The following is a 14,319-nucleotide window of genomic DNA, read 5'->3' as shown; positions in this document are numbered from 1 at the left end:
AAGAAATGTCAGACCCTGTGCTAGCCTAAACTCATGAAGGCCAAGTCCATGGGCGGCCACTGAAATGCCCCCGAGGATGATGCATAACAAAGGGCCACCAAGAGGGGGCTAGACAGCCCTAGATGTCCCTCCTCTTGTCACTGAGGGGCCACCTGGAGACTCATGGCTAGCCCAGGGCCTGGCCACTGCATCCAGCACTCCACACTGCCTTATACTCATGGAGTGACCCGCCCGCATCCCCCGCCAGCTATGGGTTCCTTCGGGGCAGATGCTACATCTCCATCAGCGCTGTCACCCTGAGGAACACAGTGATGCAGGCATACAACAGGCACCAGTGAAGCACTTCTTCACTTCCAGGGTGACAAAGGGTGGGCAAGCTAAAAAGATGGGTGTTTTCATCTGTTTTATTGAGTTAAACTGGAAGAGAGACTGAGAGAAAGAAAGAGACTGAAAGAGATAGACACCAGATGGGGGCTTGTGTGTGTTTGGGGCAGAGGTGGCACAGACTATGCGGAGGACGGTCGTCCGTGTGCATTTTCAAGGCAGTGTTAAGGCCCCATCCCTCAAGTGCAGCCTTGACTGCACACCGCAAAGTCTCTCAGAGAGCACCTGTACAGACGCTTCATCCCCACGAGCGTCTAGGGCCAGGCCTGCCCGCCACGTATGCTGGACACCCCCACCAAGGAGCCGGACATCCCGTCGGAGAGTCCGGGAGTGCTGCGGCTACCTGCATGTCCTGCCAGCTGGATCCAGGGGTACTTCTTCTTGAAGGACATGACAAAGGGAGACCAGTGCACCATGTTTTTTATTTTCCTCCATGATTTGCTCTAGAAACAAGCAAATGAAAAGCTCTACATTAGAAACAGAACTACTACTTTCCGGTTAAGATGAATGCAAAACAAGGTAACCCGCTGCCTGTGGCCACAGGATGAGAGGTGAGTGTCATGCCCACAGCGCAGGCATCCTTGGTGCTCCGAGGACCTCACTGCCATCACCTATGTCGGATACATCTGTGGGCTTTGCCTGTTCTACAGACAGGCCGAGCAAAACTCCCAGAATCAAGGGGACGAGGATCTGACAGGCTCTGGGAACCAAGAAAGGGGACAGTGTTCTCAGTCCAGGGTTGACCCCATCCCACACCACTTCCCCATCAGGGGACAGCTAAACCCACGCTGCCCTTCTGCATGCCCTGTCTCGGGGCCTCAGTTTCCTCATCTGCCTAGGGAGGGACAGACAGCTGGTCCCCCAAGCTCTTTAGACTGGTGGCCACTCCAGGACCCTGGAAAATGACCTCTCGCATCCCAACAGCAAGGGCCCCTCAGAGGAAGACGAGAGCAGCCACAGTCACCCAGCCACAGTGTGTCATTTCACATGGTATCTGCAGGCATGGTGGCAACAGACGCACCTCTTGCCTGCGAGTGGTTTGAGGAGACGTAGCAGGGAGTTCCCCGGGGACAGCAGTGCCTCCAAGACTCTGGTGTACCCAGGGGTGAGCAAACCACAGGTCTATCTCTCCACTGTACTTCTTCTCAGGATGTTTCTTAAGTAAAAACTGTGTCTGTGTGTCTGTGTGTCTGTGTCTGTATGTGTATGTGTGTGTGTGTGCGTCTGTGTGTGTGTGTCTGTGTCTGTGTGTGTCTGTATGTGTGTGTCTGCATATGTGTGTGTGTCTGCGTTGAATGTGTCTGTATGTATGTGTCTGTGTGTGTGTGCGCACACAGGAGGGGCTCCTTAGGCAGAAAGGAGAACTGATATTATTTATTGAGCATCTTCTTATTTTATTTTCACAACAAGCATGCAAGGCAGTTATTGTTACTTCCATTTGCAGAATCAGAGCCTCAGACAAGTTTAAGTGCTAAAGCTGCATTTAAACCCTCACCTACATGACTACTTTAAAAAAATTCTTTTTACCCCCAGTAATAAGCATTTCTCTAGAAAAAAAAAAATCCCTAAGTTAACTTTAATAAGAACGGGCTGTGGAGATGAAGATCGAATGTCCCCAAACGCAAGCCCCTGAAGAGGGTGATGAGAAGTTGAACTGAGAAGCATTTCAAGTTCCTGAGAAGCGGATCCCTGACCAGCGAAACCTGAGGGAGTAAAACCTCAAGGTTCTGCTCTGGGAAGGAGGAGCCGGGAATTCCGCAGAAGAGGGAGGTGAGGAGTGGCCCTGCCTGGACAGGGGACCCCTGGGAAGGCGGCTCCTCATTCCCTGTCCCTCAGCGCCCGCCACAGCCACCCTGGGGATGCTGGGCGGACTCCAGCTGTTGGAACCCAAGGTTAAATCAGCCTCCCTTGTTTTTTTCCTCTCTGCTGAGACTCAGCTGCTTCTGTCATCAGGTTTTCAAGTTCAAATCTGCTTAAGAAGAAGAATTCTTCCCCACCGAACCTGGCAACATTTACCCCATCCCAGAAACCCTCACTCTACCGCCAAGACCTAGTCTATCCCAAGCGAGGACAATGCTCTGCCAGGCCACGTGACAAGGCCAGCCTCACCGACAACAGAGTTTTTCCAAGATCGTTCTGATGGAGATCACCAAAGAAGGCTACGGAAGGCCAGCATTCCTTATCCAAGCACCTGGAAGGCTGCATAAATACGCAGGGCAGACGATGCGTGAAAGCAGCAATGGGAAAACCTAATTACATGACATGACCAAGTGGTGGCTGTCCGACTGATGGGGAGGACATTAAGGTGGGTCCAGAAGAAAAGTGCACAGCCCATCACCACCTGCTGACCACGCCCCTGCAACAGAGCTCAGAGGGGACGAGGGTCTGACAGGTCCAGAGCAGAGTGGGAGGAGGGGGAGGGCAGTGTTCTCAGTCCAGGGTTGACCCCATCCCACGCCACTTCCCCATCAGGGGACAGCTAAACCCACACTACCCTTCTGTGTACCCCATCTCAGGGCCTCAGATTCCTCATCTGTCTAGGGAGGGATGGACAGCTAGTCCACTATATGGACTGGTAGACACTCCAGGACCCTGGAAAATGACCTCTCGCATCCCAACAGCAAGGGCCCCTCAGAGGAAGATGAGAGAGGCCACAGTCACCCAGCCGCAGCATGTCATTTCACATGGTATCTGCAGATGTGGTGGCAACAGAGGACCCAGGGAGGTCAGGTCCTGCTGCTGGGGGAAGGGGATGGTAAGGGGGATGCAAAGACTGATGCCTGCTGGGAAGGAAGGCCGTAGCAGAGGCTGCACCCCACAGGGGCAATTTGGGGGCAGACTCAAGGAAGAAGGAGAAACCTACTGCAGGCAGCAGGGCCTGTGGGAACAGAGGCCTGGGACTGGGATTTGGAGCAGGTGGGGCCAGATCTGCTGGGAACAGGAGCTGGAAGCAATGGGAGGTCAGGGTGAGCAGATAAGGCGGGCTCTGGATGCCAGGCAGAGAAACCTGGGCTCTGGGCATCGTGGTGTGGGGAAGGCAGGCCAACCTGGGCCTGGGTCCTGGGTGTCCGCTCATCAGTGACAGGCCTGGGACAAGTTCCTGACCCTCCTTGAGGCCTGTAGGCCTCCTTGAGGCCTCCTTTATCTTACCTGTAAAATGGGAATAACATGAAGATTTCTTTGATCCTAGGAGGTAAAGCCATCAGAATACCACGGTCACTGGGGTGTATGTGGAAGTCTTAGTGGGCTGTGGTCAAGGGTGGTGTCCCTGAAGTTCCCCCAGGGACAGTCAGTCTGGAGTTAAGTGGAGGTGTTTCCGTGGTTTCTAAAGAATAAAGGCCACAGTCTGGGGCTGGGCCAGACCCACCCAGTTGGGATGTAGCTCTCTGGAGACCCATGGGGACACACTGGGCAGTGGACCTGGGACCCAGGAGGCAGGAGGCAACAGACACTGGGTGAGAACAGTGAGGCCTGAGCCCAGCACGGGTGCTTGGGCTGTGAAACCTCTCATTCCCAGACCACACATCAGGGGTCCAGGATGGAGATGAGTACTCCAGGGTGGGGGGGTCCTCTGGCGGCTCGCAGGATCCAAGAGCCTCCCAACATCGCTGAGCTCCGAGCGAACGGGGCATTTTTTTGTGCAGCTTCTCCTTTCCCCACCTCCTCCACGAGGAAGTACTTCTTCAACATAAAAATGGGCCCCACATGGCCAGGGCCAGAAAGTCCTCCCCTTCCAAGGTAGAATATTCCACTGGCGCATGTTTGCACACCAGGGGATTTCTCGCCTGTGCTGGCAGCAGCACGCAGGGGATTTTCCTGTGGTTTTTAAATAGCAACACCCAGGCGGAGCTGAACATTAAACAGAAAAGCAGGTCCAGGTCCAAGTCCAGGCCCAGGAAAAAAGGCGAAAGGGTGACCACTGCTCCCCACCCCCAGCCCATAGGAGCAGAAAGAACGAAAGGGAGGGTGAGAGGGGATGATGGAGAATCGATTTCCTCACAATGCCCGGCAGATCACAGCACCCATTCAGGAACCACCTACTCTAGGCGGAAGCTGCTTTCCAGGTGGTGGATTCCAGAGGGCAGGCTGGGCCACTAGTCTCCCTCCAAGCCCCTCGCTGGAGGAAGCCACAGTCCTCAAAGTGGATGCCAGGCCTCTTCCCCTGCCTAAGACAGGTGACGAGGCAAGAAAGGAGGGCAGCCTGACAAGCTGGAGGAATTCCATCCAGAGGAACTTAGCACCTTTTCCCTCCTGGGAGATTCTCAAGAGCCTCAATCACTTCTCTGAAAGCTGATCAGTCTTGGGTCTCTAACTTCTTGAGCTGAGCTTTGTCAAACAGGCAGCTCTCAGATGCCTTGAACACTGTGAGGCGAAGGGCACCTGCTCCCTCCCCCGGGGCAGCGCTGGCTGCCTACTGATTTCACTGGCCAGGTTCTCTCATCACCTCCCGATCACCAGGGCCATCTGGACACCCTCAGCTGACCCTTTCTGGAATGCCCCCAAAGCTCCACATGCCTGAAAGGACCCCTGGCCTCTCTGGGCCGCAGGGTCCTCACAAGAGTCAGCAGCTGACTCCAGCAAGCTCTACTCTTGACACGTTACTTACTGACACACAGGGGACTGGCCTACCTAACAGATAAGCTGGGGTGTTCTTCCTAAGACTGCTGAGCATCTCCCTGCAGGCTGGTGTCATTCTGTCATCTCCCTGGGAGCTGGGAGGGCACATTTCCCTAGATGTGCAACAGGAAGGCCAGCCCACCACCCCCAGCCCCCCTGCATCAGCACTGGGCCTGGAGTGTGTATTCATGACTCTTAACACATATGGGCTCTCAAATGTGACAGGAGCTGACCAGGTGCTTTACAACCTCATTTCTCATCTTCGAACAACCTGATGGTAGACAGGAGTATGGTCTCTGTAAGATGAAGAATCTTGTTAAGTTGAGTTGCTTCCTCAAAGTCATTCCATTCTCCTCCCTGCCAGCAGATGCCAGCTCACACTGGGAACCTCAAACTGATTCACCAAATGCTATGCCCATCAACAAGCAGGGCCCCTGTCCATGAGCACTCCTTCCAGCCCAGAGCACGCCAGACGAGGTGACAGAGACAGAGGACTGGGCAGGAAGGACACAGAGATTTCTTCAAGGCAGTTCCCCTGGGCGGCCAGGGCACTGGCTGCTCCTTAGCGGAGGAGCCCAGAGCTTTGGGAAGATACTGAATAGTTGGCCACCAAAACCCCAGACAGGTCCCATCCCGGGGCTGGGCAGGTGCCACTTCCAGCTTAGCTGGTGACACAAGGCTCTCCCATGAGTCAGATCAGATCAGCTAAACACTCTTACACTGTGGCTGGAACTCTGCACTTGGGATAGTCTTAGGAGTACTTCAAGGGAAAGGAAACCCCATAAAGCTGATTATCTGTTGAGCAGGGAAGGGGCCACAGGGTGGGCTGGAGACACAGAGCTTTCATCTTTGTTCTGGGTTAAGCCAACTGCAGACCAGAAGTGAGGTTTTTCAGGTAACACCTTGGGTTTATGGGCTTGGATGACCCAGCTACACAAATCCCTAGATGACTGAACTCCTGCACTAGTTTTGGTTTTGCTGTTTCCTACCTGAGTGCAGGGCAGTGCCCTCTGTCTGTAACAGGTGGGGTCTTGTTCTCTATTCTGGCTGCACAGGGAAGGGTAGGACCCCAGTTCATTCAGAGTTTAGAAGGATCAGAAAATAGCCAGACCCAGTGGCGAGGTGGGAGCTGGTCCTTTAAGGCTTAGAGTGGCTGGAAGGGTCTGGTGCTCTGAAGCTGCTCTGGGCAGTTCCCTCCCTTTGTACCTGACTTGACAGGAGCTAAAATATTCAGAGAATGTGGAGAGAGGCTTTAGTAGGAGGGAAAAAAACTTAATAGCAACAAAACTCCAACCCTCTTCATGCTTGAGGTGACAGAAGTCCCCGGGAGATGGAGTTTCAGAACCTGGCAAAAACACCAGCCACAGGCAGCGGGTCTCAGCGGCTCAGGCTCCACCCACCCTGCACAACCTGTGGGTGGGAACCGGTGCCTTTGGGAGGCTCAGGGCGGAACACATTCCGCCTCACTTTTCCCTCCTCCTCTTTGCCCAAAGACCTCTGGAATCACAGCAGGTATGAATCTCTTCCCTGAAGGCCAGTACTGATGTGGGGTGACCCCTCCACTCGGCATGTGGAGCCTCAGAGCACACAGGGCAGCCCTGGGAGGAAGGCATCTCTTCACGTGCCTCTGGCCTGGACTCGAGTCACCCAGAGCCCTTGAGAGCCCAGCTCAGAAACAATCCACCCGCCAGGAGGGCTGCCAGGGCCCAGGCTGGGCCCCAAGGGGAAGACTGGGCAGCATCTCTGATTCTGAGTGTTTATCTAAACCAGACACCAAGTCTCCCCGTGATGCTAATGGCTCCTGGGTAAACGCCACCCTCCGGCTGGTTCCCTGAGTCAGGCATCCACACTCATACTGCAGGGAACACTGCCTTTATTAAACAAATAAAAAAGGCTAACTGAGATGACCTCAAAGCCAGGCCTTTGTCTTCCATCACACAGGCAAAAAGGACTGGTGGAAGAGGAGAAAGCAGAGAAGGAGGGGGAGGAGGAAGGGAAGAAGGAGGGGGAGGAGGAAGGGAAGAAGGAGGAAGGCGGAGAATCAGGGACCCAGAGCCTGGGCTGGGGAATGAGGGGCCTCCAGCCGACCCACTCACAGGACGCTTTCTCTACTGTCAGGATCAGCTGCATAATATACGGGGCCCAGTGCAAAATTAAAATGTGGGCCTCTTGTCCAAAACTTGGTAAGAATGCCAGGATGGGGACAGCAGGAGCCCACACCAAGTGTGGGCCCCTTCAAGGGCCTTGGTGACTGCATGGCTCTCACCCCCAGGAAACGGGCCCTGACTCCTGGGGTGGAAAAGAGCCCTGCTGTTTGGTGGTGGCAGGTGACCCTGGGCCTGCAGGGCCTTCTGGTTCCTGACCTGCGACCTCTCTGCCAATGACCACTGACTTGGGGGAGGGGAGGGCCAGAGGTGGCAAGTGCCTGAGGCTCTCCTTGGGGGTGTGTCCAGCAGCACCCTGAAAACTGCAGGAGGAGCAAAGATGGTCACCAGCCCTGTGCCCTCCACTCATCCACCCTCTGCATGTTCTTCAGGGTCTGGCCATGCTCTCTCCTCACTGGCGGCCTCCTTCTCACCCTCTGAGGGGAGAGTGGGCCCCGAGGTGGTGTCTGAGTAGCAGCCCAGTTTCCCCACAGGAGGGCGAGCTGCCCAGGGACAACCCTGTCCTCTCCTCAGCTCAGCCCACAGTGCCCTCTGGGGCCCGCTTCCTGTCTCCTGTCTAGCCACTGCCTTTCCCTCCAAACCAATGTTGTGCTTCTGCACACAATTTGGGATGGGTAGAGGAAGAAAGGGTAGTGACGTGGGGGCTGTAGGATGTCCAGAGGGGCTAGTGCCCCTCTCCTGCCCACATGTGGAGGTGTTTGCAGCTCACTGAACACAGGTTCTCTCAGGCCTGTGAGGTTCTGCAGGCATCTCCGGGCCCCATCTATCCTTCCCCACCAACCCTCAGACACTGCAAGGGTGACACTTTCTGCCATCAGGAATTTTTCACAATAATGTGTACAGAGAACAAGGACTCAGCTAAGCCTACCTAGGCTGCTCAGATGCCCCTTTCCCCGGAAGCCCTTCCTCTGCTTCAGCTGTCCCTCCTGGGTACCCTGCGTCCCAGTTCTCACCTCCCAAGAGCCAGACCCCCAGCACCTGCCCCACCAGGCACTCAGCATACCCTTGCTGGGGTCCCTGAGAGGCCACCTCTGCCAGCTGGGCCTGCAGGCTGGGCCGAGCCGAGCCTCACATGGTTCAGGTGGAGGGAGAGCCTCCGGAAGCAAGCTGGAGCTTCCAGGCCTGCGCAGGCTCTGCTCCTCACCCGTCAGCCACAGCAATGCCTGGACTGTCTCAGAGAAGCTGGCCTCCTGAAGACAGTTACTCACAATCCCACTTTACCCCAAGGCAGCCGGCCCTTCCTGCAGCTTCCCTTCCCGCTGACTTTGCCAGGCCTGCCGCTGTTTCACCGCCCTGCCGATCAAGGCTGGAGCGACACACTCTTCCCCCTCTGTCTGAAGCCTGTCTGAAATCCTCTGCCTCCGAGCTGAGTGCTGGATTTCATTTCCAGAAGACAGCACACAAAATGGAGCCCAATTCAGGTTCTGGAGTTAGAATGATCCCTTTCTCTGCCACTTCCCAGCTGCATCTGTGAGCGAGCCTTTGAACCTGTCCCCCACCTCAGTGTTCTCATCTGTAAACTGGGCACCGCAACATCACACATGCACTACCCTCCCCTACAGGTTACAGAAAGGATGGATGAGGTGGCAATACATGTACACGGGTGCTCTGTATACTTCATGGGACAGGCGAACCTCAGATGTTCACTTTGTTTTCACTTCTGTCTGTTCTTTTTTTTTTCTTTTTTAATTGAAATAGTTTTCTCCTCCAAGGTACAGGAGACTGGCAAAAATCCACTGCGCATTTCCAGAGGGTCAATTACTGCCAGTGGCAAGAAGATGAGCTAATTGTGTGATTAAATGCTTACAAAGCTGCCCCTTGGATATTCACGGCAGCTGGGAACCCGCGGGGCGGCTCCTGAGGCCCCCAAGCTCTGTGACTCAGGGAGAGCAGAGCCAGTCAGCGCCCAGGTGTCTCCACACCAGTTTCTGGTTCAGAAGTTCACTCACGTTGCCAAAAGGAGAAAGAAGAGCTTACCAAATCACCCCATCTCACATATGTGGAACTCTGCTAGACACCAATGAAGAACAGTACTTCAGGGGTAAAAAGCGAGCTTGCTGAACACATTTTCTTTTTTAAAGGGGGTTTACACACTCTTCTTAACCCCTTTTCCACCTGAGCTATTCCCCCAATATTCTGTTCTTTCCTCCAGTACTTACCTTTGTACTTAAATAGATCACTTGGCTAACTTTTATTTGTAGATAACCAGAAAGAGTCTCCTCTATTTTTCTGAGTAAAAGAAATGAGGCGAAATCTCTAAAATACCAGAAAAGGGAAATTATCTCTGGACCCTCTGACTCTCGAAAACAATATTGCCAGAATCCTTTGCTTTGCTGCACACGCGTGCATGTGTGTATGCAGGTGTGTATGTGTGTTGGTTAGTGGTAATAACCTGGCTTAACCAGGGAAAAAGGCAGAAAAATCACATATTAAACACTTAACACGCACTAGGTACTATGCTAATATTCCATGTAATCCTCACTCACAACACCGATATAGTTATCTCCATTCTGCAAATGATGAAACATGTTCAGAGAGGTTAAGTAACTTGCCCAAGGTCACACAGCTTCCTGCTTTGCTCTGAGGATTGTGTTTTGTTTCAGCCATTGGGATAACTAGGCCCCCATCATCTCTCCCTCAGTTAAAAAATAGCCTCAGACAAACAGCAAGTGCTGTGTCAAGAGAGTAACCATTCAGATGGGGAGGCCTGAATAAAGACCTGCCTTGCCTTCCTTCCAAGTGGTTCCCACAACAGCTTCACTGACACACAGTTCAAGGAGGCACACTAACAAAGCACTGGAAGTGGGAGATGACACTCCTGCCTGGGAAGGTTCGTTCTGTGTCAGTGCCTTTGTTCTGCTCTTGCAGAAGTCTGAGCAAAAGGCATTGAGTTGTCCATGTTTGGGAAAAATGTGTTTTTTCCTTCCTTTTTCTTCTTTTGGTCTTTCTAAAAAAGCAGTTAGGGTTTCCCTAGTAATCATTCTTTCCTTTGCTGGGGGAAGGCCTGTGCTTCTCCCAGGAGGCCGAGCCACAGCCGGCCAGCTTTGTTCATTGTACTTGCCCCGGCAGAGCGCGCCTGTGACAGCAGCTGCGTGCAAGCCCAGGCAGGTAGGGGCCCCTGGCTCAGCAGCTCGGCCCGGGAGCCCAGGTCAGAAACCTGGCTGGGGCCGAAGGCGAAACCTGCCCCTGCCAAGAGTGCGCTGGGAGCCTGGAGGGGAGGGGGGAAGGCCTTTCAAAACCAAGACACCGAGGATCGGAAAAATTAAGCCCAAGGACTTGGCAGGGCAGGTAGCTCTGGGCTAAAAATAAGAATCTGGATTTTAAGACTAACCGTCTTCTCCCTTTAACAAAGAAGAAAACTCTCCTAAAAGCCAAATGCAAAAACACTTTTTGAGAAAGACCAGAGTAAACGTTGAATTTAAACACTACCCCCTCCCCCCATGTGATGTCCCCACAAGTTGGGTGGTTCAGAATACCTTCCACAGAGTCTATGGCTGAGCGCGGCATCTCCTCACCTGTCCTGTAGAGAACCTACCGGCTGGGAGTGGAGGGATGGGTGAGGTACCCGCCCCCCAGGATCAACAGCTCGTCCAGAGCAGGAGGAGAATGGTGGATCCCCACCTTCCCCTGTGGTCCGGAACCCTTGGCTCCTGCAGGTGTGGGAGGCAGGAACCGGCTCTATTCTCAGGGTGAGAGCTCTGTCCTCTCCACTTCTGATCGGATCAGAGGGCTGCTCTGCTCCGGGTTGGGAGGGTAGGACCTGGTCAGGACCTGGAGCTCCTGTTCAAAAATGGGAGCTCTTGATGCAAGCATTCAGCTCGGGCTGACCCTTCCTGAGGGATGCCACCTTGGTCAGTCAACTCCTAGCAGCATCTTCTGGCCCAAGCCAGGAAAACCTGTGTGATAGCCCAGCTGTCCCTCTCCTAATCAGCTGTCTTCTTCCTATTGCGACTAGAGCCCCGTTTCTAGGAAAAGGGGAGCACCCAGCCTGGCACACGGGGGTCTTCCCTCATGGCCACGCTCCCTCCCCCACCATCATCCAGAATCCCTGCCAGAGGAGCTTCTGGCAAGGGCGGGGGCCAACCAATGCTCCCTGACCACCTACAGGCGGGAATGAGGCCCCACCAGGGACACAGGGCTGGCCCAGGTACCTTACCGCCCTCCTTCCCCATGCTCACTCTCTCAGGTGCCCTCCCTGATCCAGCAGGACTGGCCATCTTCTTGTCCCAAGCCTGCCCCACCCCCAGGTCCCTGCTCATGCAGGTGCTCTGCCTGCAGTCTTCTCCCTCCTCCTTTCCTTGGACCCACATCCCACCTATTCCTCCAGCTGATGGCACTGGAATTTGTGAGCTGGCCCTACCCTCTCCATAAAGCTGAGTCTCAGACCAGCCACATGCCATTCCTGGAATCCTCCCCATCGCAGGATAGGGTTTGAGAGCTTCGTGATTCTTGCGTCTTGTATTGTGTTTCCCATCAAAGGGTGAGCTTCTCAAGAACTGGGAATTCGTCCTAACATTGCTGTATGCCCCCCACTGGACACACAGTGGAAGGCCAACGCTACCAGTCCTGTGACCTGTAAGAAAATTTCCTAGGCTCCACAAACAGCAGAGGCTCAGGCCCTGCTACATCCCATCTCCTAGAAGTTGAAATACACCTAAACCAGCTCATACCTCTTTATGCTCACCTGCTCAAGTCTGGAGTTTTCCAGAGACATCTCCAGGGGGCCTATTTGTGGGGATGTTCTGTTCAGTCTCCCTGGGGTTCTCTCACTCCACCAGGCCCCAGGGACCTTTTCACATGCACACGTGAGGGCTTGGAAGATGCTCTTTCACTCCGGTTAGTCAACCCAGCAGGGAAAGCACTACCACTAATGACTGTTCCAGATCTACCCTCCTTCCCTCTTCCTAACTCTACAGGAGCTGGCAACAAAGGGGCTCACGATCTTGCCAAACCAGCCTTTTTATGGGTTACCCGAGAATGGAGGTATCCTTCACCCAAAATGGAAATGCTCCTAATACTCCCTACCAGGCAGGGCCTGGGGAATGCTCCATCTCTCATGTAGAAGGTCACTGACTTGGCTCCTCCTGCCTTCTCCCTCCTGGATTCCATCCTCTTAAGAACTAAAAATAATGGAGCACTAGAGGAAAGAGGCGAGAGATGGGAAGCAGCTGAAAGCGTAGGAAATGCTTTGGTGCACAGAGGCCTAGCATACCTCTCAGGCCGCCAGGGGCCTGCTGGGGCTGCGGGAGCAGAGGCTGGGGGAGCCAACAATAGGAGGAAACAGGGAGTGGCCAGGGGGCCAGGGAAGAGCCCTGGGGGTGGGGGCTGGCAGCCTCTAGCAGCTGACTTCCTAATGGACCAAGCTCACAAGACAGAAAGGCTCAGCCTTTCCTCTGGGAAAGGGCATCCGGGGCTCTGTCCAGCTAGTGGGGCCGCCCTTGCGACACACACCAGGTCCCTTCCCTCCCTGTGCCTCATCCACCCCTCCCCACAGATTTTATTTTTACTTTGGTTAAAATGCAAAAAAACAAGGCCAAGTTACAGAGGGTGGAAATTTACTGAAGATCTTACTGGTCAGCGGACAATTGGCACTGAAGGCCTGGGACCGTAGAGCACCACCCACCACGGGCCCCTCCCTCACAGGGGCCAGTCAGGACACTGGCCCCATGCCCATCCCCAGCCCCAACACACCTCCTCCAGTTTCCCTGGCCGGAGTGGCTCAGGGTGCTCAATCCCTCCTTCTTAGCACCGAGACAAGATGGAGGGCCAGGCAGGCAGTAGCATGGAGCCCACAGCATGTGAACTGTTCTAGGAACAGTAATAAACAGGTGATGAGTCTTGAGTGCTTACCAGAGCCAGATACAATGCTAAGTGCTAAGTATGCATGACACGAAGATCTCAACTTATCACATAGGTCATCTCATTATCCCATCTGAGAGATGGGGACACCAAGGCACAGAGGGATTAAACAACTTGCCCAAAGTTCTAAAGATAGTAAGTGGCAAAGCCGAGATTTGACCCCAGACAGTCTGGCTCCGGGGTCCAATCGCTTTATCACTCTGCTAGGCTACCTCATTGGGAATTTATAACATGTAACTTTATAAACCCAGATTTAGATCCTGTTATTCCTGGCTAGTGGGATTAGGCAAGTTACCAAACCTCTCTGAGTTTCTTCAGTTTCCTCGTTATCTGTAAAATGGGAATACCATCTATCCTGCAGGGTGGTTTCAGGATTAAAGTCTCTCTGAGCAGCACCTGCTACACACACAGAAGCCCTCAGTAGAGGTGAGTACTGCATACCCCTCATGTGTTCAGTCTGATCTGTCACCCCCCGAGGACAGGAGCCTGTCTGTGGGATGAAACACGTGGGAGGGGGCTCTGCACTGGTTCTGCAGAATTAGCAGCCTGGTCTGATCACCTCCTCCTCTGTCCCAACTGTTGCCCTTGAATCCCTCTTTTCCAAGAGGGAAAGGAAAGGCCACAGCTGGCAGGCAGTGGGTCTCCAACAATGGGATTATTTCTCACCATAAAAACAACCCTGGAAGAGTTTGGGGCTGGCTTTAAACAGCATCGTTCTGGGAGTCCAGAATGCCCGGGAGCCACTTCTAGGACGGGTGAGAAAGGCAGCTTGTGAGCAGGCAGCCTCGCATAGAAGCCACCAGCAGCTCTTCTATTTCCTGCAGACCCTCCCCTCCCACCCCAGGCCTCCCCAAGGGACTTATGGTCGGAAAGAAGTAATTCTGCTGGTTCCCAGGAAGGCTGACCAGGCAACAGGATCCGGGCAGCTCCGCCAGGTGGCCCATGTGGAAACAGACTTCTTTAGCCCCTGCTGGAAGATGACATTTAAAAAGCCAGAAATCTGAAAGGAAGTTTTCTGCAAAACGTGGAAGAATCTAAAATGGCCTCTTCTCTGCCTCCAGCTCTCAAGCACAGCCCTGCTTGTGGAAACAATTTCTCCTGTGCCAGCAGCTCTTGTCGTTTCTCAGACATGCCCTGAGATTAAAAATTTTCTGGTTATAAATTTAAGAACCTGAGGGACAAGATTTCCTTAACCTCCAGCTTGTTAAAAGTTTACTTCTCTAGGCCAAGAACATTCACAGACAAATACTACCTTTTAAGTAGTTTCTAAGAACCCAGAAAGCACTTGTAAAAG

The 14,319-nt window shown here is 53.7% G+C and overlaps 1 protein-coding gene across 2 annotated transcripts in view; it reads right to left on the bottom strand.

The window, feature by feature from the left end:
* The window catches only part of ITPKB (inositol-trisphosphate 3-kinase B), a 96,502-nt gene that overhangs the window by 14,619 nt on the left and 67,564 nt on the right, over nt 1–14,319 (bottom strand). For both annotated transcript variants that reach the window (XM_031438463.2, XM_031438464.2), the window contains exon 3: nt 728–827. In XM_031438463.2, the coding sequence (XP_031294323.2) occupies nt 728–827 (100 nt within the window). The remainder of the gene's footprint in view (nt 1–727; nt 828–14,319) is intronic.

The sequence above is a fragment of the Camelus dromedarius genome, chromosome 21, assembly GCF_036321535.1.
Source record: "Camelus dromedarius isolate mCamDro1 chromosome 21, mCamDro1.pat, whole genome shotgun sequence".
Taxonomy (NCBI): domain Eukaryota; kingdom Metazoa; phylum Chordata; class Mammalia; order Artiodactyla; family Camelidae; genus Camelus; species Camelus dromedarius.
This window is presented reverse-complemented; position numbering and strand designations above follow the sequence as displayed.